This window comes from Battus philenor, unplaced genomic scaffold (assembly GCF_028537555.1).
Source record: "Battus philenor isolate CCGP_79_NKW_IND1 unplaced genomic scaffold, ilBatPhil1.0.hap1 SCAF_18, whole genome shotgun sequence".
Classification (NCBI taxonomy): domain Eukaryota; kingdom Metazoa; phylum Arthropoda; class Insecta; order Lepidoptera; family Papilionidae; genus Battus; species Battus philenor.
In genome coordinates this window covers 1,455,357-1,482,242 of record NW_027181680.1, presented here as the reverse complement: position 1 = coordinate 1,482,242, position 26,886 = coordinate 1,455,357, and the positions used below count along the sequence as shown (strand labels likewise).

The following is a 26,886-nucleotide window of genomic DNA, read 5'->3' as shown; positions in this document are numbered from 1 at the left end:
CACATAATGTTAATTTCGACGAAAAAAAGCCTTTAGACAGTGTCGGAAAGTTTTATTAAATACTCATTAATATTACTTTAGTATGCTAGCAAACTAAGGTTACTTTTATTACAATAAATAACTATATTTAAATAATTTTATTTATCAATCATTGAAGTCCATAATTCATGTTAATATTAGGAAAATAAATTATAACTTAAAAAATGTTTCCAAATGTCACTTATTTATTATCTGTTGGCCTTATTTTGACAAGTCAATGTTTACGATATCTTACAAATTGTTCACTAACCAGCTGATTTACTTGATATTTGTTACTTTAGTTATCACACAATTGAAACATATTAATGAAAGTAATTAATTGCATTTGACATGTCGAATCCTGACGATAAAACACCAAACGGTGTTGGATCTGATCCATTACAGAGGCTGGCATCGTTTAAGCCTCCGCGTGATCTTTCTCTCGGCGGTGTTAAACTTAATAAAAAAGTGTTTACTCCTAATTTAAATGTAACAAGAAGTAAAAACAAGGGGTATGTTTGTTAATTTATATGATTTAGTTTTTCTATCGCGCTTACGATGGTTTTTAATTGAATTCTAAAGGTTAACACACCAACAATTTATATTTAATAACACGAATATGTCGTAGTCGTATATAAAGTCAAAGCTAAGAGTATTTTGATTTTAAGAAAGAAAGGTTAAGATAGAATTTATGTGATTGCATTTCATTCACATTTTGTTTAATGTAAATGAAATCACATATTAAAAAACTACGCTACCTGAGAAGAAGAACTTTTGTGACCATAATTTTTTTTAATCTATTAATTTAGTTATTAAAATCTGTGGAGTCCAAGAAACTACTACTTTATTGTAATTTTCTTATAAAACTAGTTACTTTTTATCACAAATACCAGCCATAATCTTTATAGAATTTAAGTCATCTGAAATTTTTGTTAAATTGTTAGTTTAGTACCTCTTTGGCCAGACTGTTGTATTCAGACTTTAAAATTTAAATGATGTTCTTATTTTAATAATGAATTATTAGTTTATAATAGTTTTCAATAATTATGAAATATGACCTAGTTAGAATAATAATTATTAATACATTTGTATCACATTCAGCCCAACTACTGTACATAATCGAGAGCAGAAAAAAGAAGACAAGGAGAAAAAGAACAGAAGAAACAAAAAGAATGGTCCAAGCATTATCAAATCAACGGGTGTGTTTTCTGAAGGTAGGTCTGAAATTAAGTTACTAATATAATTTTATTTTTATTTATTATATAGTGCATAAAACCCAATAGTGCCAGTTAGTTGTGGTAACCAGCCTGCATAGACAAGACATGGGGCATAAAACATGTATGGAAAATTTTGTAAGTGCTTAAAACTATAATTATTGTGTTGCTATATGTATATACTCAGAATGATCTGTTATTCTAGTTAGTTTATAAAGACTAATTAATTAAAATTTTTGTTAATATTAGAAAAACTCCAATTCACAGCACAGTAAATACTTTTATTCTAATTTTAACACTTTTATCAGCCAACTAGCATGGTTTCCACTAGACAACTTATCACCTCGATGGTTATTGAATGACTCCCGAGCTCCTTACTCAATAATCAATACACTGTTTTAACCCCACCACTCTCACCGGAAGTTGTCACAAAAGAATGGCGGGGACGAGTAGTGTTGCCATTTAAGAAAAATAAAACTACCTTTTGTAAAATTGTTACAGTAGAATATTTAGTAGTAGTATAAGGGTTATACTAGAAACTACATTTCAAAGTAGGTATTTTGCATGTGGGTAGAATAACTATCTATTTAAACCAGTAATACTCACAGAAAACAAACTACCTATAATGTTTTATAATCAATAAAGCATGTGCTAATCCGGAAGCAATTCTTATTTTTGTATAAATCAGCTGCCTGTCACTGTTCATTATTTACTGACCACATAAAATAACTTGTAGTGAGCACCTGTATAGGTCAGGGAAAGAATGTGAGGATTCAAGTTCAAAATATATTATCCAAGTAGACATTTACATGAGCTTTTGAATTTATAGTTATTTTAACATTATAAGTAGTAAGCTACCGCTGGCTCAGAATGCAGATCTGTTGGCAAGAGTCAGCCAGAAATTCAACAGTTGCTTTTTTAAATAAAATTTAATATTTTTGTTCCTATGACTTCATTATAATCTTTATATATTGTGTAAATGAGTCAACAAAGATCCATACATTTTAATCAATTAAAAACACTTAAATGCTACAATAAGATTTATTTAGTAATATATTTATAATTTTAGATTTAAAACTATGAATAAAAATGTCTATGACAAAGGTGGTCAGCTTGCAGCTCCCGAGCCACATGCAGCTCTTTGAAAGATTATTTGTGGCTCAAAATATAAGTAGCCAAGCTACCTTTTAATTTTTTTATTATTATTAAAAATATATCGGAAATTAAATATACCAAACACCAATCAGTATTAACAGTGTCTGAAAGAATTACTGCGAAGTTACAAAAGACATGTTATATATCAAATTTTAAAGAATTATCAAGAGTGAAATAAATGTGTTTAATCATTAATATTTGAATTTAATAAAAATATTCTGTACATATTTATATGTAATTTTTTTGTATATTGCATGCCTTTTAAATACGTATTTAATTGTGGTTCAAGAAAAATTACAAATTTTCAGAAAATGCCTAGTACTGTTAAGGAGCTTGGCCACCCCTGGTCTATGATATCTTTTGTAACTTTATTATATATCCGTACACTTCAACCCATGAAGGAATTAGTAATTTGTAACAAAAGAAACCAATCTAGTAAAAATTGTAATCAAACTGAGTGTTCTTATAATAATATAATTAATCTAAAAACTACTACTAACTAATTCAAATGCGACTTTATCTAAGAGAAATCATCAATCAAATCATTCGGGATTTTTGTGATTACTTTCACAAATTTTTATTTGTATTTTAAATAATAATTCATTATATATTTAAAAATTACAATTCGTAAGGAGAACTTTTAATGGCATTGTTCAGCTAAAAGCATCCCTTCTGGTGTTTAAAACACATCCACACCCTGATCATAATAATTCTGTGTATACATAATAATAGTGTTATTATTGTATGTAAAATACTTGTACAGCACCCAGCGAAATTGCGCATCGACCTTTAGAAAAAGACAATCGGCTAATTTCTGCTTCACTTCTACTTATGTGTCGTTTTGTCAGTCATTGTATTTCGTGCGACAGAGATAACTCTCTAAGAAGCCGAAATTAGCCGATTGTCTCTTTCGAAAGCTCTATGTGCAATATTTATCGCCGAATACTATACTATGTATACAGTATGTACTTTAATAATACTTGAAATATATAGTTAGATACTTATTACAAATAATGTCATAGATATGTATTACATAATAAATTGATATACAAATTCAGGTTTGGGAAGTGCGGAGAGAAGTTACAGCCGTGGTGCATCTTATGCCCGCGAAGCAGATTCAAGTCCTGCACCACAAAAACCCACCATTAGAGTTAAGGATATCATTAAGGTATGAAATCAAAAACTATAATTTTTCTTGTACTGGAGTGTCGCTGTTGCTCAAATGGCATTTGAAGATTCCACTGGTTTTAGGGTGGCACATCTTTTAAAGTAGCGAATTTCAAAGACTTCTAGAAGAGTATTTTACAGAATAGGCCATCGAGTTCTTAAAGTGAATGCTTCATAGAGTGACTAGTTCAAGGGCCCCTGTAAAGGTACCTCGGCCTGGGCAATCACTAGTTGATAATACCTACTTAGCATTCTTACACAAGGGTGGCCGAGAGTGCCTAACCTCAGCTGGGTCAGTTGCTACTATCTAACTAAAATCACAACTAACACTTCAGAAGTACTGTCGCCCGGTCACTAACCGTGAACAGCGTGGATGAACCTAGGTTAGATCCAGATCCATACTTGACTCGCCTTTGGTCCACGCTGCCGTCCATCAACACTACATAGCTATACTTGTGTAAAGCAGTTCACTACGTGTGAACGACTTTGTGCAACTGGAATGCCTCTGTCCAGTTTCTATTTTAATTTTAAGTTCAAGGACCCTTCCGCTTCCGAACTCAGTTCTGATGAAGCTGTAAAAGCCTCCGGGCTAACAGTATTAACTTCTACCAAACCAAGCACACACTTCAGAAAGCACTGGATGAGGAAGGAAGAAGAAACTCCAGCGATGCCTTTATCTAGTATGATTGTAGGTTTATTACCACTTCCAATGAAAGCACATTAAGAATGGAATTCAACTTTTAAAGTTTCATCTGGTCATTGTGAACATTTTAACATGGCTAGATCCACAGACCATGATATTCTTTATGATAATGGACTGTTTTCCAGAAGTACCTGTTGTGTCCACCTATTTTCACAATACCAAGACCAATATGTTTACCCACTCTTTGTTTCCCTGTGACCGATGCTTTCCAATCTGTGACTCTTAGAGTCCAACGTCTGTCTCTATAACTAGATGTGTTGCTAACTCTCGTTTCTTAATCTGTGTTTTTTATTCTGTACATCCTTTTGTTTTGTTTGTAAAAGTTTGGTAAACTTGTTTTGCACTACTGACAAAAATTTATAAAGTGGCAATTTTTTCTAGATCGACAAAGAACTGGAAGAGGAGAAGATCAAATCGGTAGCTGGTGGCAGTGGCGAAGGTGATGAAGAGGTCGAAGACTTCAAGCGCATTTTTGATACTGACGCCCCGGTTAAACTGCCAATGGATGATGGTGCGTTTTCAACAATTTTACATGCTTTTACTTGAATGAATATTCGAAATATCTAACATCTAGCTATAATGCAACCGAAACTGATGTACCGCGCCTTAGAAAAGCGCGGCGAGACGGGAGAGAGTAATGGCCGCTCCGTCTCATTAGTTCCCCACCTCCCCACGCTTTTCTAAGGCGCGGTACAGCGGTATCGGTAGCACTATAGTGCAGTATTTCACTAGCGACAACACCGTTATGACTGGCAGTAACAATGTGCTGTGAAATCTCCAGTCTTTAATATTAAACTTAAGGAATCTAAGAGAGAAATTTAATGAAATTATTTTTTATAAAGTTAATGCTGTTTACACGTATAAGAGTAATATAGAAATGTGATCTCTCATTTCGCGCCTCATCGGCAAGCTTGCAGTTGCTTAAAGAGCCCTGGAGACGGCTGTGCTTGGTATTTCTCTATGAGAAATGAGGAGATGAGACGAAATAGCCTAGTGAATTGACAAGTTGAAGTGGTAATGAACAGTCTACATAGTGTACAGGACAAGTGGCTGCTTCAGCCTCAAGGTTCTGGAGTGGAGATCACGGGTTGGCGATAGTAGCTTGGACATTTACAAGGTGGACAGAAAGTGTGGTTAAGAGCATCGGAAATAGCTAGATGCAAACTGCTTCCAACTGGCTTATGGGAAGAATTTGTGAAGTGGTGGACATGCTACGGAAGGCACATTGTTTACACAAAACAAAATAATACTTATTTGCGTTTTAGGTTTGTCACACATCCAAACAAAGCCTACAGTGAAGATAAAGCAGGAAGTTGTTGTTAAGGAAGAACCCACAGAAGATGATTGTCCGAGTAAGTTTTATTTTATTTTTTTCTGGAGAATATTGATCTAAAATTTAATCGTTGTTGATATATTCTCAATTGACATGGTATATGGCCAATTTGACCATGATGATCTAGTTTTCTTTTAATAAATAAATTCCATGACAATATAATAATATTAAAATAACAGTAAAAAAATTGGATATTATTGATAACCTATAAAAAAGTATGGAAGGAGCTAAGCTTTGTCTATGTTTTTTTTCTATTTGTTTGAATAAATATCATAAGTGAAATAATGCACAAAAGTACTTTAAAAAAACATATAAAGTGGAAAAACGGAAAAAAAATCCTAGATCATGGAAACTACCAACGCCTATGTTTCAATGAATCGATTCATCAATTTCGATTATACATCGATTACCGAGTTCCGTATCTCGATTTAAAAAATATTGATAAAAGAACGACATCTGTTTGCGCTTTGTCATAATTGCCGAGAGACATGTCGTAGGTAAGCCCCCACTAGATGGCCAGACGGCGTAGTTAAGTTGGAAGTCCCAAGGTGTAGACCGGTCATAGCGATGATCTTCGTCTATCAGCTCATATGATGATGAATATATGTAGAGTATTGTTAAAAATATATATCATTTATTATACAGTGACAGACGTCGGCGTGGAAGAGAAAGCCCTCCCCAGTGAGTTCGAGGATACCAACGTCCTGAACCTTCTGCGGAGCGACAAACCCACTCTCATATTATTACAGGTCTTTATACATCAACTTTTATTCTATTTTATATATATTTCTAATTTAAGCCTCGGTATGTTTTAAAAGAGAGTAATATCAATTTTACGAGTGGGGGACTACTGGCCGTTCCGTTCCTTTTTTCCTCAGTCTCCTCCCCGCCGCTCTTTCCTAAGGCGCGGTACAGCGGTTGCGGTAGCATTATAGTAACTCATTGCAGTCTCTTCTATATTTGAAATCACAATGTATCCGAATGTACGACCTCTAATTATGAGGCCAAAAACCATTTGCTATAGGACAATAATTTTTAAAATTAGATAATAGAATGCATCATTTTGATTTTTTTTGAACTCGATCAGCTGCCAGACTCGCTACCGGGTCGCGGGGGGCCGAGCACCCGCGACGATGACTCCGCCATCCGGTCCCGGCCTTCGGACTCTGTTGATGACACGGTTAGTATTTTCCCAGATTTGTATAAATATATATTCATATAACAAAATGGTGCTTCCTTGGGGCCTAACTACCTCGCCAAGACCTTTGCTATAAAAGTTTTAAGATTATCAGGTCACATTGCAGCCTCCAGAAGCAGCTGACAACCGCTGCAGGCTGTCGGATCTCCAGGAGGGTCGCATCGGCAAGCTGCAGGTGCGAAGATCCGGCAAAGTCACGCTTATGCTGGGGGACACCATGTTCGAGGTAACTTTCGTCATCTACATTATTTTACATTGATCACTTGTGTATATCTTAAGAATACAAGAAATCTAAACTGAAGGAAAACCAGAATCAAACCGAACTCTTCTATAATATTAGAGTAACGTAGATTCCAAAGGAGTTTTGATCTAAATATATCCTATGGAAAATTCAGACATTTTCTTTGATTTCCATTTTCTAGAAAATCCTAATATATAGTAAAGTTTTGTATTATAATAATTCCAAGTAAAAAAAGGACTAATATATAGTTACTTCCGATATGTAGCAGTAGTCGTGCAATAAAGTGCACCGCCCGCCAGGTCATAAATGCGCATGCGGCAAACAATGCGAATTACACAACTACCACCGTTAATTCACTCAACACGTTTTACCCCTCCACGGGGCATCCTCAGAAAAAATGTTATACCAATTAGTGCCAAACACCAAGTTCCATTATTGTTAACCCATAGCATTTGGAGGGATGTTATTAGAAACGAGGTGATGTATGGAAGAAAAACAAGTTTTGGAAAGGAATGAAAGACACTGAGATGGATGAAAAAAGAATGTGGAAATATAGTCTTGCGAAAAAATTATTATAGTCAAAAAGAGTCTCCGTCCACCTAAATTAGGGGAGTACAAATATGCCCTGGAAACTTGTCCAATTATACTACTTACATGCAGCCTATTTTTCAAGATCATTGTTTATCTTAACCTTCTAATTAGAAAAAAAAGATAAATCTATGGCTCAAAATCAACCAATGAAAGACCGGATCAATAGTCCTATCTCGCTCGATCACACAGCGCACCCGTTCGCACATTGTAAACTTGCGTTTACCGCTCTCATTAGGTCATCTTACACGGTGCATATATGCGGTGTAAGTGGATATATATCAACAACAATATATTTATTTCAATGATTCAGACAGCTGTTTCACATTATGATGAATATCATTCACAGGTGTGTCCAGGGACGAAGGCGGCGTTTCACCAGGAGGCGGTGTCAATTGCCGTGGACCATAACACCCGTTCGGCGAACCTGGTGGGGCTGGGGCCTCTGCAACACAAGCTGAACGTGGTTCCCGACTGGCAGACACTCTTTAATGACATGGCTGTATAAATGTGTAGTTTAATGTTAAGATTATAAATATCAAAACTTACTTTACTTATTAATTTCCTTATCAACATGGACTTGAAAAAAATGAACATATTCAATGAAACATTAGAAATGTTTAAAATAATAAGATTCAAACATGTACATCTATATGGCTGCAGACAAAAAATGATTTGGTATTGGCAAATTTAACAACATTCCCTTTTGGTCAAACCGTTAATTTTGTAAGAGATAGGTCATTGAGTAAAGGTTCATTGAACATATAAGAAACACTATTTAATATTGCTAGTCAAATTGTTTCTTGATTCTCTTCTGGCTTGTTCCTATGCTTCTTTGTTCTCTTGCCCCATTCAACTTCTTTATTTAGCCGCTAAATCTATACATGTTGCATAGTACAACTCGTGGGTGAGTGAACCGGCACAGGTCTGCGTGTAGGCACTGTGCGATTGAGACAGCAATAGTAATTAATGTTTGACGTGCTATTGGTTGATTAGGCAATCCCTATAAATGCATAGATCTTGAGGGAGGCTGTTTGAAGCCATAAGATACCAATATGTATAAAAAACTGCCTGATATGGTTGACTGTTTCTTCAGTGTTGCACTTAGAACAAAACAGCACATATTCATCATCATTAAACTTCAGCCGCACAACGTCCTCTACTGGACATAAGCTCCCATTTAAATTATCTTTATTCAAGTAGAACATATATATGCACTTTTGAATAGTCAATTACTTTAACAATACATGCAGTAAGCTACCACTGGATCGGAATGGTAATCAGCTAAAACCCGGCCAGAAACTCAAACAGTTGCTGGTTTTTAAACTGAAAACAGGTTTCTAATGGATGGATTGGAGAAGCACTGAAACCTGTTCTCGTCCAAAATACTGCAATGTTTGAAGACGAAGGTCTTTGACTAATATTTGTTGTCAGTGATGATCCGAGGCCACATAAGACTCAATGTCACCCAGAGAGCAACAAAGAGGGCTATGCTCGAGGTTTCACTGCGAGATCAAATCAAAAATGAGATCCACGGAAGAACCAACATAGCTTGAAGAATTGCTCGTCTGAAGTGGCAGTGGGCGGGGTACATTGCTTGTGCCACTGGTGGCTATTAACGACGAAAGGTTTTCGAGTGGCGACCAGGAGCTGGAAGACGGGGCATGAACCCTACTAGGTGGACTGACGATACATGTAAGTTGCAGGAAGTCACTGGATGCGGGTAGTACAGGATTAGACATCGTGGCGATCTTTGGGGGAGGCCTATGCCTTGCAGTGGACATCCATCAGTTGAAAAGAATGTTTCAAACAGGACTGGTTCAAGGCAGTGTGCTTCCAGCTTCTTTTAACAACCTTCATAAGATCAACTGTCCTAATTTGTGTTTATTTATTAAAAGATACTATATTAAATAAAAATATACAGTTTTCAAACAACATTTAATACTAACACTTAATCTTCTGCTATAAAATTATTTTCTCAAATCAATTTGCACTTGCCGCTTTTTGCTTCTGTTCTTTACTTGGTATTGGTGTATCACGTCCCAGGCATTTCTCACCGTGCAGGTCCAGGGCATAATTATAATCAACTGGGTTTGCTAAAGCATAATCAATGACCTCATCCACTCTCTCTGGCGTAATGAATGTTGAGCTTAGTTCCTGTAAATACATCAATCAACTATAATTTCATTCACTATAGGCATGGTTATTTGGGTTTAATATTATTTATTAGTTGCTGCAACTTCATCCACATAGAAATTAAGAAAAGATTAACAAAGGATTTATTTAGTTTACTTTTCGCATAAGAATTATTTCTTTTCTAATATAAAAGTTGCTTGCTTTACTACAGCTACCTGCCAATATAAGTCCTGTTCTAAATTGGTCTAGACATTTCAGAGATTAGACAGAAAAAACAGACAAGTAGACAATAATTTTAAAAAATATAATTTTGGTTTTATACTGTATACAGTATAATATATATATATATATATATATATATATATAGTATCATATGCATGTAATTAAAAGTGGTATATATATATATATATATATATATATATATATATATATATATATAGTATCATATGCATATAATTAAAAGTGGTTATTTTAATATTACAATCAGATGCTGCAATATTATTTATTAGTATAGATATGTATTTCTGTAAGTATAGAGGAGGAATACTGTTGATTCTGAAGATCAGATTTAGCACTATGAATGGTAAGCATAATCAAGGTCACTCGAAGTGACTGGATAGGGGCAGTGCAAGACCATTGTGTCAATTGTTGGGGGAGGTCTATGGCCATTGCATCTATCAGCTGAGATGATGATGAATGGCAAGTTGAAATGGAATTGGACAGGCTACATGATGACAGAACAGATGACCACTGACACTTTAAACTTCTGGAGTGAAGACTAGACTGACAAGTGTAGTGTATGATACATATCTTTTTATTTTTCAAAAGATTGGATACACACCGTTTCTATCCGGTCCTACTGAAAATCTTTGCGAGGAGGCCTATTTCCAGCAGTGGACCTCCTATTGTGATGAATGGTTGACAATCTCATATTTACATTCATTTAAAAATATTTACAATCAATATTTACAAACTTACAACTCTATAGTATATCTAAGAAATTAAAAAATCTTAAAATTAAATAATCTTGAAAACCATACATTCCAAGGTTAGAGGGAAAATAACTATAGTGAAAATATAATTATTAAAATTGTCTAGTACTTTATGGAAACCTGACTCAATAGAGTTTATTGATATGAATACAGGATGGCCTGCCTTCTACAATTGAAGGACTTGAATATAAAAGAAGCTCTCTTCTTGTTTTTGTACTATCCTTAACTATAATTCAAACCATAAATTCAATGTAATTCTATTTTCAAATTTACAAATTTGACATATCAACTTTGTATTATTTATTAAATATAATGAACAGCAAATTAGATTTGGTCAAAATTAATTTCCTTCCAGAACAAAACATATACTGAACTCACACCATTTGCCAGCATAGAATCATAGAAATTAAACCTGTTTATTGCTAATTAAAAAAATAATAAATAATTAGCTTAACAATGTTCATCTATCAAAAGCACACTTCAAACAGAATGTAAATTCATTTATTTTTGTAAAGATATCCATATCATATTTTAACAACTGATCAAGGTGAGTATTGTTCTCTTGGGCATCTTCAAATGCCTAAGAGGACAATACTTACCTGGTACCTCAATGGTAAATGTTTAATGCCAGTCCTAACCAGCTCTAGTGAGGCAGGCAATATGAAGCAAGAACCCCTGGGTTGGTACTACAATATAGAAGTCTAAGTTAAACATCATCAGTGATTTATCACCTCAAACACAGTGAAGTAGGAAATGTTAATGGGCATATAGTACTTACAACTTAAATACTATAAACTAACTATTAAATATTTCTTACTTTTTCTCTCCTAATTTTTTCAGAAGCTTTAGCAATTCTTTCCTTCAATTCTTTGTCTTTAGCTTCCATGCGCGCCAGTGCGTACTCTTCCATTGCTTCCAATTCTTTCTTTCTTCTCTCCTCTCGCTCTGCGGCGACTTGAGCGTTCCACTGTTCATTAAACTTCACGCATTGCTCCCATTCCTCAGCTTCTAAACGCTGTGACATTTCCGAGCTGGCACTCTCCAGTGTTGATTTCTCTTTAATCATTTCCTCGTGATAAAAACGTGTGATAGCGCGCATCTGTGTTTTATAATTGTTGTTGATCCTCAGGAGCTCAATTCGTTCTTCTTCGCTGACAACGGGCCGTTTTGGTATTCTATATATCTTACTTTTAGCTACAGGAAACCATCGTGGCTTTCGATGTGCCTCCGCGCATTGTATAACCATTGGCCATGTTCGCTTTAAAAGTGAGTTGTGGGACATCATTTTTGATAGTTATTGTCAATTTATTAATATTTACAACTTAACCTTAACTCGAATTTACTTTTTTACCCATATCTTAATATGAATGTTTTGGTAATTTCGTGACGTTACAAAAGGTTTTTGGTCATTCAGCCACTCTTCTTAGCTTTAAGGTTTTGTTAATTCTACTAATATTTTAGTTTATTAACGAATGGCTAAATAATCCATTAACCCAAAAAATAAATGGATATATAAGTTTTAAACATCGAATAATCACGTAACATAAGTAGAACGTTATTTCTTGTTTTCTTTTAATTTCATAGGTATATAATTCTTATAATCATAAGCAATATATGTATAAGAATTATTATCAACTAATCGGAAAGTCTTTAAAAAATCGAAAATTTACGTTGAGTTTTGGTATTAATTAAGTTTTTCCATCTATTTTACCAGTTCCAATAAAACATATTTCACTTCATATTAGGTCATGAATCCAACTCAATATTTAGGTAGATATTGTAACTCGACTTGGCTGCAATATGTATTAACTTTTGACTTATCATTCCATATTTTAAAAATGATGTTAAATGTCTAAATAAAACATCTAAATAAAAGACCGGTATACTTTTATTATGATTAAAATATCAGCTCTAAATAATGAGTCTGAGGAGGAAAGTGGTTCAGAGGAGGAGGTTACGAAGGAGGCTCTGGAGCAGATCGCCCTACAACAGTATGCTAAAGCGCTTGATCTACAAAGAAAAGGAAATTTAGCTGACGCAACGCAGCTTCTAAAAGATTTGTTGGACACAGAGCTATTGTACAATGTAAAAAAGCCAGCCCCTGGAGAGAAAATATCTAGTCCTCTTTTCAATTTAAAGTATTTATGCTATAAGAATTTGGCCACAATGTTGAGTGCGGCCGATGAAGTGGAGGCTGCCGTGGAATCGTACATCGCGGCGTCCGAACTTGACGACACGGACGTAACGTTGTGGCATCGATTTGGTCTGCTCTGCCTGCGCACGGAGCGCTATGAAACGGCTCTGTATGCTTTTCAGCACGGTGTCGATCGTAACCCAAGACATTGGCCGTGTATTGATAAGATAATAACATTACTCCTGGGCTTAGATTACAAAGAGGAATGTATAACTGCTATTTATGATGCCCTCCAGCTTGATCCAGGATATATGAGAGGCTTGGTATACAGGAAACATATTTATAAAGAATTCCCTTATGTTAGAGATTACATGGAATATTTGAATCCGATTTACAAATGGGTAGAGGAAAATGATGAACCGTATAATGAAGAAAATGGAAAGAAATTTCTTAATGAGGCAAATGAAATTCATAAGACATTTATAGAGCAACAGAAAGCTGAACAATTTAAATATATTTTGCCCAATTTAAAGTTAAAGAAGCCCATTAGTGCATTGACATGGAATGCAGTGGGCGAGTCACTGGTTCATATGCATAAATACATGGCAGACAATTGTTTCAGTCATGCCTGTTTCATTGGGTTGATTTTTGAAAAAGCTGAAATTGAGGAAATATTAGAAGTGAGTGAAATAGAAGAAAAAGATGCCGACACCCCTGAAAATAAAGAAGAGAACAACACAGATAATGAGAAGAATACTGAAATTGTATCGGAAAATGAAAATAATGACTTATCTGATAAACAAGTTACAGATACAGAGAAAGTTGAAAGTGATGTAGAAATTATTGCATCTGAATCAGCAGCCGAAACAACTCCTGAGCCAAAAACGCAAAAGAAAACTCCCGTGCGCCGTCGTGGAAGTGCCCTGAGCTTTTTAGAACAATGGGAGTGGTGCAACAAACGCCGCTCTGGACGTAAGAAACCTAGCAGCAAACAGGAGCGCTATGACAATAATATATATGATACATTAAGAAGAATGGTGCCTGTAGCATTGGCACCAGAAATGATACAGAAGAAAGAAAATCAGGCTAATGAAACTTCAACAGACTTGACAAATTTATTTGAAGAAAAAGATAAACTAGAAACCAAGACTGATGAGGAATATTTCGGTACAGATTGTGAACAGAAAGATGTTAGAGAATTCATCAACAAGTACAAAGAATGCAAGAGTGATATAATAGATATATTAAAAGATTATTTAAGCTTTCTTGCTCTAAAATGGAATATAAAATGGTCAGAAGGCTTACCAGACATTTTTGTGGAAGCAAATAAATGTTACAATACCCACATAGATATACCAGCGTGTGCAGATAATGATTCAGATTTAATACATTACATTGCTATAAATCTTCTGTCAGAAGAAATCTCTGTTAACTCCAAATTAAATCAAAATTCTGATGAGAAAGAGTTAGCTACTTCTCATGAGTTAGGCTCTATTGAATCTATAGGTTTGATTCTTACATCAAAGCCGCATGTATTTGAAAGCATAAATTGTTTAGAGTACGTACTAAGGCAGCTTTGGGTTAAACTTCATATACACATATTAAATAAATGTGATGAGTTTGCTCTTGACTGTCTGTATCAACTGTTATGTGAGTTTGAGGCAATGGGTGATCATCATGATAAATATAGTGTAAATGTCACAAATTTTACATTCAAGCCACTTATAACAGAAGCTGAAATAACAGAGTACATTAAATTTTTGGAAAGAAACAAAAAGCTCTCTACGGTTATGGAGTTATATGAAAAGGGACTTTATGAGGAAGTACTGTCCATAGTCCTGGACTCATTTGAGCATTGCAAAGACGTGGCAAAGAAGCAGGAGGAGGAGATGTCTCTGGACTTTGCGGTGCAACTGTCAATCATTTTGGACACATTCTGGGCTCTGGAAAAAGTGGACAACTGTTTCAAATGGTCATTGACTTGTTTGCATGAAGCATTGAAACATTATTTCCGATTCACATCAGGATCCAAGGAATATGAGAAATGGACTTTAGCGGTGGTTAAAGTACTTTCATGTATGGAACATATATTGACTAATGAAGGGTTGACTTGTTTAGAGGCAGTCTCACAGAAAGAATTAAGCCAAGCGTTGGAGGATCTAATTAGGATAATTGGTCACCAAGTAGAGACAAATGCCACAGAAATGCCATTTGGTACTGTGGCTCCTTGGATTATAATGCATTATATTTTACAGAGAGAGGAAGATCAAGGGAGAGGCAGAACTATTTCTGATAATGATAGAGTGGCTTGTGATGAAGTTCCCAATCCATTGATGATATTATTTATGGCTCATGAACAGTTGGGGAACAGAAGTTGGTGCTGTATCTCAGAGGGAAAACTGTTGTATTTTATTTTGGATACAGTAGTGCCTCGCTTGCGATCTCCGTCATTGGCAAAGTCTTTGGAACAAGTGTGTCAGTACATGGAACAGTGTGTGTATTGTTTATTCGGTCACCCTGGTCACCCTGGTAGGAAGACAAAGTTGAAGAATCTCGTAGACCACAATGTCACCCCACATTCTTTAGACTGGAAGAGAGCACAGCAAATATATGAAATATTTAGACCTCATGTTCTTCCAGCTTTGGAAGGGAAAGTCTCGGGAATAACTGCTGATGTGGAGCAGCTGTTCCATCGCATACTCGCACTGCTGCCTCCAGAATGTGATCCCACTAAGTACCTCCCAGATTTGGAGAAATACATAAAAGGAATCGAAAATATCCTGCCGTCTGTGCCGCCGCTGCTGCCTTACAAAATGAAGGACATTTACTTCCTGTTAGGCGATTACCATTTCAAAAATGAAAAAGGCAAATTGGCGATTAAATTCAACATGTTAGATGTGATTTTAAATAACGATCGATTGGAGTCGTGGGCGGAGATATCACTTTCGAAAGCCATGAATTTGGAAAGGATTTTGAATTCCTGTAAAAATCTGGACAACGAAAGGGAATTTCTTAATCAAGCTAATTCGACCACGCGATGTTTCAAGCGTTCCCTGGACTTGGATCCTACTCATCGCGACATGTGGTTGGAATATGGAAATTTCGTCTACACGGTCCATTCTTTCTGTTCTAGACTATTGAAGCAAGCGAGTGAGTCCTTGAGTATGGAGGATTTTGAATCCTTAGAAAAGCAAAAGGAAGATATGTTGGATACAACTTATAAATGTTTCAACACCCTATTAAACGAACTTAATAACAGCTGTGACACGGAAAAAACTTACGAGAACGCCTGGCAATTGTACTACATGTTAGGAAAAGTGGCCGAAAAACGTAATAAACCACCTTCGATATATTTAAACTTTTACATGCAAGGAGTTAGAAGCCTAAACGAAACTGATGCTACCTATCCCTTAAAAATAAATTACAGCACACCAACTCACTTATGCATAGAAGTGCTAGAGCTGCACTATCGTATACACGCATCGATTCTTAAATACATTGAGCAGCATGAAAACAAACCTATTCCGGCTTCGGTTGGTAAGATATTTATAACGTGTATTGATGAATGGCAAAATGGACCATTTACAAAGAAATCGAAAAAAGAAACGTCTGGTGAGGATATCGATTACAAAGCGGAGGAACCAGTTCATGCTGCCAACATCCTGAAAAGATCTGTAAGTGATGCAGGTGAAGAGGATACTTACGAAGCAAAGAAACTCAAACTAGAGTCCGCTGCCGCTAAAGTGAGAAGATCAGCTTCCTATGACACCGAAAGAATTGTACAAAAAGATGTTTTAAACGTTGCCGCTGAAGTAACTAAAACTGTAGAAACAGTGTCTGAAGATAACGAACCTCCTAAGGATAATGAAAAAGAAATAGATAAAGTTAAAATAGATAAAGAAGTAAAGGCTGCAAACGATTTAATTAAAGATGTGGAAAAAGACAACGATAAAACGGAGAAGTTAGTTCCGGATAAAAACCGAGACAGTGATAGTAAGAAGAAAGAAGACAGCTCCAGTAGCTCGTCATCAAGTTCGTCTTCAGATTCGAGTTCCAGCGAATCCTCGTCGGACAGTAGCAGTGATTCCAGCAGGGACAGCGACACTTCCACCAAGTCCTCAAATGATTATAAACAACTCGGTGATGAAGACATCATGAAAATTGTAAGGGCGTGTTTAGATGCACTCGAAGATTGCGCAAGCCGCTTTCCACCGCACTATAAAGCCATATATCGACTCGCACATTATCATTTTTACTACAAAAAAGGTAAGGACATAGAAAGATGTAGGGATCTCATGTTATCAAATTTCATGTTAAGATGCGGACAGAAGCTCGGTGGACTGTTCAGCGAAAGAAAACAGTCGAATTTCTTCAACAATATTTGGAAGATACCGTCGTCGGAGGTGGACAGGGCCGGGAGTTTCGCGTTCCACATGAACCGTTCGGTGATGCTCACTATGGAAATATTGAAAGAGATCGACGATCACAAGACATTGCTAGATTTGAGTTTGCATCTTCAAAGAATTCCTGAACCTGATAAGAAATACTTACGTGATTCGGAGCGGGAGGAATTGGCGCAGCAAGCATTTTCCTTGTGCGTTCAATCATTGAAGGCACAGTTGTTAAAGTTCAGCCAACAAGCGGATCTGAAGAGCAACGAGGTCGAGCGTCAAACGCTTAAAACCTTTATGCTCGATATCTACAAAGCTTATCAGAGAGTACAGAAGCAATCCAACTCGAAGCAGTTCGTAAACCTGCTAGTGGATGCCTATAAACTAATCACCACTGCGTCTATACCAGAGAACGCTAATTTAGTGGATCTCAGCATGAAGTACTGCCAGTCTATGATACAGATATTGAAACAGCAAGCCACTATGGCAAGTTTAGATAAGAGTCAAAATCAGCAAAAGAAACAAATCGCTAAATGTGCGGAAGTTGCAAAGGCGACACCCGTTCCACCTGCACCCAGTCAACCGAAACCCGATAAGCAACCAAGTACACAGACCTCTGCATCTGGATTACCTAAGATGTCTCCGCATGAAATGGCTGCAGCGTTCCAGAGTTACGTTCCCATGTTGAACGACCAGCTACTATCCCAACAGACCGCGGCAGCCCTGTCATACTTGAACAATATAAATGCCATAGCTAGTTACACGTCCTTACAAAACACACTACAATCCTCCCTTCAAAATACTATACAGCACTCATTTCAGGCAGAGTTCTATCGACAATTTCTAGGGCAGAGTTTCTCTTCGTTCAATCATCCACCTCCGAAAAAGCAAAAACGCGGCCCTAAACCCTCCACCAGTCGACCAGCTCAAGTTACTGCTCCTATTAAATCCTCAAAGTCCTTCAGCTCGGTTTCCTTGCCTCCGACGACTAAATCTGTTCAAACACCAGTCATATCTGCTCTCCAAAAGTCTATATCAACGCCATTGACTCCGAGCATGGGTACAGTGTTACCAACGCTGCCTCCATCGATGTCCACTAACTTGGCATCATTCGGTGCACACACATCACACTCGAGTGGTCACAGCTCCCAACCGGCGCAAGCTCATCTGAATACTTCCTCGGTGAATTCAGCCGTTCACACGAAGCCACCTCAACCGCATCAGCAAGTCAGTCCCGGAAAAACGTTGCAGGAAAAGCTAGCAGAGAGGCAGAAACATCTACCCGCGCCGAAGAACACTATTCAAGATATAAACGCGTCAATAAGCAGGCTGCCTTCTTCGCTTACCATCACGAAGACGTCAGTTCCGAAACAACCGCACCATCACGTTAAAAAACCGGAACCTAAGAAGACGCTATTTAATGACAGTGAACGACCTAAACCAATAACGTCCGATGAAGTCATTGTACTGGACGACGATTAGATTACGAAAGAAGTATATTTATTTATATAGAATTATAATATAATTGTTTTTAAATAAATTCTAACAATATAAATACTAATTTTAATTATCTGAAATTTATTTTTATTTTTTTCTCGATTATTTGCAATGTGATGTCTGTGTAGGAAAAAAAGTTTTTAAAACACGGCAAAATTGCATTTTGTGACCCTCTTACGTAATTATTAACCTCAAAATTCTGGCGATCAATTCCGTCAATCAGATTTCATTGTACTTCTCTCACGACTACAATGGCATAAAAAACTATAGAAATGGCCAAGGAAGAACTAATGTTGGCAACACTCAATGAGGACAAACAACAATTATTGTATGATCTATTTATAATACTTGTCTTTGATATTTCTATCAATTACAACACATTTACAATCCCTATTAAATTTTATTGATTATAAATATTTTATTACATTTCATAAAAAACAGATTATAATTATTGAATTTATTATCATTATTTACGATTAACCACTAATTTATTCAATTTTAATTGCAGGAATATATTTAATAGTATCCAATCCAATATTAACTATAGCATAGCATATCAATTATAAATTACATAAAACTAATTATAAAATAAATTAATATTTTATGAAAATACAATATTTTAGTAATTATACATTTTAATAAAACAATAATTATTATTTAATATTGCTTATAATCTAGAATTAAAATTGTTTAATCAGGACAATGAACATAATTGCATTTGAAATCAATAGATGGCTTATAAGCCAGATTAATATAGTGTATATTTGGAAGTGTTTTAATACCGAATAATTTATACAGTCTTTTTCTAAGATAAAAATTGATCTCTGTATCACCTTCCTGCTTTAATTTCCAGATTAATTTTCATAAGGGTTCCCATATTTTTGTTCTGCATATCCAAGATGGCGCCAAATTGCGACTGATGTGACATTGTCATTTCGTTATTGGGTTCAGAGATGCGTGTGATGGCTAAAGCAGTCTATAATGATAGAAATCCATTAGCATTAGGCTGAGATTCCAATTTGCTGTTAATGTCCCCAAGTATACTAAAACTAGAATGGGCAATGGTAATAAAAACACCCTTACATTTTGAAGCATTGGCAAATCTGAAAAGAAAAAAAAGATATACGTAAATTTGCGTTTTTTTTTCAATTTTACACCATAATAATATTACAAAATCAGAATAGAATGCATTAGAAAGAGGTCCATATAGATATAGGTAACCTACCACAGAACTTTAAAAGTAATTATTAAATATACTTACTATTATAACCTAAAAATGTGATGTACAGATAATAAATGACGGAGGCCAACCAAAACGTGTTCGCCACGAAACAGGAGACAAAGCCTCCTTCTATGAGCAGATCTGAAAGCGAAATAAGATGTTGACAATTTTATCATCTGTTATATGTCTATTGCAATTTTTAAATTGTTTATTATTTGATAAAAAAAATAGCTACTATCATATTTTAAATATAAGAATGGAAAATAACCTTGAAACATCAAATTTTCGTTAAAATAAATTTATTCATCATTTTTTAAGACAAATTATACGCTTGTATATCTGTAAAACGATTTTAATTTTACCCGCCAAAAGATCATAGGTTATGTTAAGATTGATCAAAAAATCTTATTCTTGTATTAAAGATTATAAAAAACCCCAATGATTAGTATCGTTTTTATGTTTACATGATAACATAAAATCTTTAAACTGTAAAATTGAATTTCAAAGAGTAACTATCAAGTTTCTTGTCAGGTTACTCTCCATATGGTTAACACGCCAAATATGGCAGTATTCTATTTATAAATAAATCAATTTATATCAATGTCTTTCAAAGTGCTTAGAAAAATCTATTTTAATAGCGAGACTATACATACCAACTGTAACATGCATATAACCTATATTCAACAAATACATATTTTGATTTAAGTTTTAAAAAATACGACAATAATTGTTTAGGCTTTAATTACTAAATGAGTTTGTCTTGCTTTCTTGCCTATAGTATAAATGATTTAAAGGGGTGAACCTATAGCTCATCTGCATGCAATAATATATAACGTATTTAAAACTTAGTAATAAAATGTTTTCACAAAATTCGTATTACTACATATTAAAATTAATTATTCTTTACACAATTTGGTACTGCAGATTTATTACTGCTAGAAGTTATTGCCCTGTCACATTTCTGTATAAAATAATTATGTAACATATTTCAGAGTAATCATCTTAGGTGATTGGAAAAGTTGTCAATGATTTGAGGTTAACATGACAAAAATATAAACGAACTATACATTGTACCCTGTACGAGACTTGAACTTGTTCATGATCATTGTTTCCGCTAGCAATAGCCCACTGCAAGATATAGTTCTCTCCCAGAGATACCTATGGGGGAAATACCGTAGTTGGCACACTTTTTAGGTGGGTTGGCGATGGTATGCATGGGACACTACTGTCCATCATCTGGAAACTTCTTTGTGAGCTGTGGCAATCTATCTATGTAATTAATGCACAAAGTGTGAATTATTTAGGATTGTATCCTGGGAATTGAACATGCAACCTAAAATCAAGTCTCAGTCTACGGTTGTGAAATGACTGCTCATTTCTCACGATCACTTAAAATAATTATTTATAAAAAAACATACTATTAAACAGGATAATCTGAAAACAGTGAAGTAGAGATAGCGGTGGGAAGAAGGCGTTGATATGGACATCAAAGGCATAACCCCACTCCACATCTGCAGCAAGCGGGTCCCTCCGCAAATATTTGTTTATCAAGTACCTGAAACATATCAATCTTATTAATCATAAATATTACATATACAATAGAGTATTATATAATAGATCGACAAGAGAGAGAGATAGAATATATTTGATTTTAATCTTAGAAACAGGCTTATTTATTGTACTATACATATGTTTAGGCATACATAGTATATATTTGGAACTTTTTAATACAGTAGTAAGTACTATGAGACTGTACAAGTATATCTATTTAATTATTATTTAGGTAATTATACCAATTAAATAAATAACTAACATCTCAAGTGGCTAAGTCCCTCAAAAAATCATCATCTTTAATTTTGATTTTAATAATTTCATTGTATTATTCCTGCTATCCTGGCGTCATATCACTCACTATTTAGTATGGTGACCCTATTGATAAAGTTTATCATCTCTATGTTATGCAATCTGTCCAGTTCTTTGGTTTTGTGTATTGCAAGCGCTGTGGTATTGAGCATGGTTAGAGCTTGATCAGACCAATATTACCGTACTAATTTAAAAAAAAAATTCTAAGTGCATATATTTACAAGGATGATTATGCTGTCTGTTTTCTATTGATGAAAAAAAATAAATGCACTATGTTCCATAGTGATCACTTCATACAGGTGATACTTCCAGTGGGTGATAGCTTTAAAGCTTTTTGCTAAAAAATGAGCTATACATTTACTTTTTTAAAACTTTTACACCTATAACCAAACGCCCTGTATATTGTTTTTCTTAATAGTATATAGATAGAAGACAGAAGAAGTCTCTATACCTTTGGGATCTTATAATAAGCACTCACCAAAATACAGTGGAAACAAATATTCCAGCACCAATGAAGTCTACGAAGACAACAAATAGGACAAACAGAGCCAGTTGGGTCCACGTTAAACCAATAGCTAAAGCGAAGCAGACTGATGACACTGAAATAGAGTAAAATAATGTTTGTTCATGTTGGTTTAAAGTGTGTGCCCCCACTTCCGGCGTATTGGCCATTTCTCAATTATTACTATGTGTGTATATTCATTGAATATCAGCACAGCCTAATTTAACAGAGAAATAAAAAAATAGGTATGACAAACTTTAAGGGATGGTATGTAGCTGTTTATTAAAAATAAATAACACATAAGACAATGCTGTAAAAAAACTTGTTATCTCACATCTCCCAAACAACAGATTAATAAAATGTAAAATAGTATTTAAGAAGTTAGCAAATTGGCGAATTTGGATTTGTTGACCTTTTGATTGATTGTAGTTCTTAACAGTTCTAGCACATTCTCCGAACACCTAAATTCAAATTATATCATTATTTAATTTTAATATAATCTATATGTATGTAAATGAAATCCTATTTTTCTTGGTTATTCTATAACATTAGAATGATTTGAAAATAGAAATAGTTGGAGGTGAACTATTTGCAGTTGGCAGTAAAATGATTGCACAATTTATAATGTCATATAACATCTCTGCATTAATTTCTGATCAGTATAATGATCATGTAATTAAATTATTTATTTCACATATAATCAATAAACAAAGTTGTCATGTATAAACAATAAATAAAGTGATCATTCACTTATATTGTTCAAATTCAACTTCCTATTCAAGCAAATTACATAGAAAAAGCATCATTCGGAAAATGTGTTTGTAAATTAGTGACATACAAACATGGAGTTGATATATTTAAATTTATACTTGAAAAAAATATTACTTGTAATCATTTATTGCATAAATTAAGGCTTTTGTAATATTATTGTTATTTTAATTCAACAACATAATTACTTCTAGCAGTCAACAAGATGAGAAAGTTAATGATTAGAACTTTGCAGAAGTTGCTTCTATCACTTCTTGCAGAGTCTATGGTTTCTGCAATGACAGTAATGTTAGCTTTATAAAATCATACATTGATCCAACTGCAGTAACTAATTGGGCCATGGTTAGGGCCTCTCTACTCTTAAATAGGACTACTAAGTGCATATTGCACTCTGTTAGTTACTGGGGCATTCTCCTGTATAACATAATAGGTGGTCTCCCAATTTAGTGATATATTTAGTCTGTAAATACATTTCTTTACCAAAGTTTTTATCTACAATCAACTAAGTTGGTTTTGTTTAGTTATACTGAGTATCAGAAAATAATATTAGTCTTATTAAAATATACTTACAGAACAACCATACACATAGCAAAACGAGAAATGCAGGGTCATCTCTTGCAAACTGTGATTTTGTATCTAAAACAGAATTAAAAATCATGTGAAACCTTTGACTTGTATTTATAAAATTAATTCATTTTAGTTAATGATTGTGATGTCAGAAACATTGCAGTATACATATACATTCTATGTTGTTGTAATTTTAAAATTACTTTTTTAGATACATGTTTTTATATATATAAATATTAACAAAGTAACTCCTTATAAATTACTTTATAGTCAAGTTGTGAGGCTTAAAATGTACAACGTTTTTATAAGAATGTTTGGGTGAGACAGGAAGTTGCATTTTAGGAATAATATTTCATATCTGTGGACACTATTAAAGCTTTCATTGGAAAGGAAGACTGTATATACTATATATATCAAGGATCGGTGCTAGAATCTACTTATTACTAAGAACTTACGTTTTCTATAATTAAAATTTCTAAACACTTTTTGTGGTGAAACAAACAAGTAGATCATTTGCCAGGCTGCAAATTCAAAGTCCATCTGATTAAATTTGTACAATCTACGCAGATATTTGTAGCGCTTCACAGCTGCGCTGGCTGTAGTCGCTTGGTAGTTAGCTGGTGCGGGTAACGGAGAAGTACTCCTCGGATAGTTAGGGGTCGGAGACGTTGATTGTTTCATCATGTTTTTGTCTTAACTTTATGACATTAACATAAATTTCATTAACTGTGTTCGTGTAAACTTATAAATTATTATCTATAATTAATATCCATTCGTTAAAGTAAAAAAGTAATTGTGATAAAAGTTTAATATTTATGACAAAGTTAAACTCGTTTCCATCTGACATTTGTCATTGTTGATAACGTCGTTATGTCAACTGACATACTCATATTAAAAGTGTTCATTACAATTGTTGCCGTTAAGTTTAGAATTCACTAAAAATTGATTTATTTGGTTAATAATGTTTTTTATATTTAATTTTAACAAATATTATAATAATCAATTACAAAAATATCTCAATGCGTAGATGCAAAATAATTCCAAAATTTGTTGTCTTCACTGAACTCAATATTGATTAAAGAGAAAAATGTTTCGTCAATGTTTTTTTAAATAAATAAAGGCAAACTAGTGTGAATAACTTTATTCATCACCGTTATATTTTAAATCACACAATTAATAAAATTTAGAACGAGAATTTTTGGCCTTCTTTTTGAATAACACATAAAAATTAAAAAAAAAACTTAGCTGCTTAAGAAATAAAGAATTCTCAAAAATGACAAATTATGCTCAGATTACAACAGCGTAGGAGAAGTGGTGCTGAAATGTGCTCGATTAAACACATTTACGCAAGAAATTGTCGAATTATAGACTTTCTACCGCCGACGCCTATACGCGAACGATAGCTGTGTCTATACTTCTGGCGTCGTTGCCCACATCATCATGAAACGCCTCTAGAATTTAACCATCATCCTAGGACAATAGTTCTAGAAGTCGAGAAATTAATTTAATCCTAGCAAAAAAGCAGCAATGCTTGAAGCGCAACCGTTCACTTCCAAATTCTATATCTATATATATCACTCATAGATAATCCAGTACCACGGGCAAAGCACGACTGTATTTCGTTTATTTTAATATGGGCCCCGTTATTGTGGATATCTCATTCATTCCAATCTTGAGAGGGACAGTTTTTTTTTACAATGGAATTATTTTTTCACTTTATTTTTATTTTATTACTATCTGTGTTTTCAAAAAAAAGCTAGATTGTTATTTAAGTGTTGTCTTGATAGAAAAAAGCGCTTTAGTGCGCACGTCAGTAATGCTCGAAAAAGAGCTGCTTCTATCCATTACTATCCAACCAGAGTAAAATGTCACTCTTAAATAAAGGCATCCCTCTGTAAAGCTATAATGAGACCCGTTATTACATACACAAGCTTTTTGTAAGCAAATCCGGTTGTCATTCACAGTCTTGCAGTCATATAAAACACGTGCCTAATGAAGATCTGTACAAAGATTTCAAACTGCACCCGATCGCCAAATTCTTAAAATCTGCATTGATAATTTATTTTGATTCTGCCCCTTAACCCAAAAATTCTTTGACTAGCTGCCGCCACAAACAAAACAATTACACCGGCATATTCAGACGCCGCGCTGTCCTGAGACCAAGACCTAACGTTAAGTCGGAATTGAGGTTGGCTCTTGTATCAAAGGGTCGCCAACCCCCGATTATACTAGATAGAAGCATTGCTGGAGTTTCTTCCATCACTTCTTCTCCCAATCCTCAAGTAGTAGTCTGACGACCGACAGTGAATCAGCAACCGACCAAGTCGATGCACTATCAGACGCTCTTGAGTCGGAATGCTAAACGAGTATTATAGCCGAGTGACTGCCGCAGTCGGAGTGCTATCGTGAGGGCCCTTAAATCACTCTACGGAGCGTCCGTCGAAGCAACCCAAGAGAAAAATCCGGTGAAATTGTAGTATGTAGATGTCTGAACCGATGCTGCTCAGAGAGTCTTCTAGCTTCGCTACCTTAAAAGAGTTTTCAGGCTGAGAGTTCCCAACATCCTAACCCCTTGGCACCAAAGGAATTTGCAAATACCATTTGGGCAGCAGTGCAAGTCAGGTATAATTATAAGTGGGCATTGTCAAGCGCATGTACAAGATGGACACAAAACTTATGTTGACTATTTGTTGTAAAAATTTTTCATCATTATTTTTAATTATGCATGGCCTGAATGTATATGCCTTATAAGACAAAATAAAACAAATGATTGAACAGCTTAAAAATATATTTACAAAATAAGACAATGATACGAAATTAAGTTCTAATTAATATAAATAAAAGCGTATGAAATAGTACTTAAAATTATTTTAGTCCAATTATATGATTAATTTATTAAAATAAATATAACATGAGATGAAAGTTTTTTTTTATTTAATTCCTATCGACAATGATATATATATTAAAGATGATTCAAAAAAAAGTTTTATATGTAGTGACAAACATTGATACAATTTATGGTAACACTAACATTAATTGGTAATAACAATCTGAGATATTAAAGATTGAAATGTAAAATATAAACTTTTTCATTGCATATAAATTGATAATAAAGCTTCCAACAATTAAATATTTTTAATCTTTATCAGACTAAAATGACACAGTATTGCTTTAACTAAAAATAGTTGAGCCGAAGT

The 26,886-nt window shown here is 34.5% G+C and overlaps 4 protein-coding genes across 4 annotated transcripts; 2 read left to right on the top strand and 2 right to left on the bottom strand.

Moving 5' to 3' along the window:
* Positions 1-276: 276 nt before the first annotated feature.
* On the top strand, positions 277-8,170 carry Polr3D (RNA polymerase III subunit C53). The gene is made up of 9 exons (XM_068763642.1): positions 277-530; positions 1,120-1,232; positions 3,446-3,555; positions 4,639-4,768; positions 5,523-5,609; positions 6,236-6,339; positions 6,678-6,770; positions 6,895-7,014; positions 7,967-8,170. The coding sequence occupies exons 1-9, from the start codon at positions 370-372 to the stop codon at positions 8,123-8,125; spliced, it is 1,077 nt and encodes a 358-aa protein (XP_068619743.1). The 5' UTR covers positions 277-369; the 3' UTR covers positions 8,126-8,170.
* Positions 8,171-9,541: 1,371 nt separating this feature from the next.
* mRpS26 (mitochondrial ribosomal protein S26) lies at positions 9,542-12,102 on the bottom strand. Its single transcript, XM_068763659.1, has 2 exons — positions 11,563-12,102; positions 9,542-9,774 (listed from the first exon to the last, which is right to left on the bottom strand). Exons 1-2 carry the CDS (start codon positions 12,028-12,030, stop codon positions 9,601-9,603), a joined length of 642 nt encoding a protein of 213 aa, XP_068619760.1. The 5' UTR covers positions 12,031-12,102; the 3' UTR covers positions 9,542-9,600.
* Positions 12,103-12,609: 507 nt separating this feature from the next.
* On the top strand, positions 12,610-18,801 carry LOC137920265 (calcineurin-binding protein cabin-1-like). The gene has a single exon (XM_068763548.1). It carries the CDS (start codon positions 12,639-12,641, stop codon positions 18,750-18,752), a length of 6,114 nt encoding a protein of 2,037 aa, XP_068619649.1. The 5' UTR covers positions 12,610-12,638; the 3' UTR covers positions 18,753-18,801.
* A 557-nt stretch (positions 18,802-19,358) lies between these two features.
* Unc50 (Unc50 RNA binding protein) lies at positions 19,359-24,539 on the bottom strand. Its single transcript, XM_068763597.1, has 6 exons — positions 24,145-24,539; positions 23,693-23,758; positions 22,331-22,451; positions 21,408-21,544; positions 20,029-20,130; positions 19,359-19,870 (listed from the first exon to the last, which is right to left on the bottom strand). Exons 1-6 carry the CDS (start codon positions 24,371-24,373, stop codon positions 19,734-19,736), a joined length of 792 nt encoding a protein of 263 aa, XP_068619698.1. The 5' UTR covers positions 24,374-24,539; the 3' UTR covers positions 19,359-19,733.
* Positions 24,540-26,886: the final 2,347 nt, after the last annotated feature.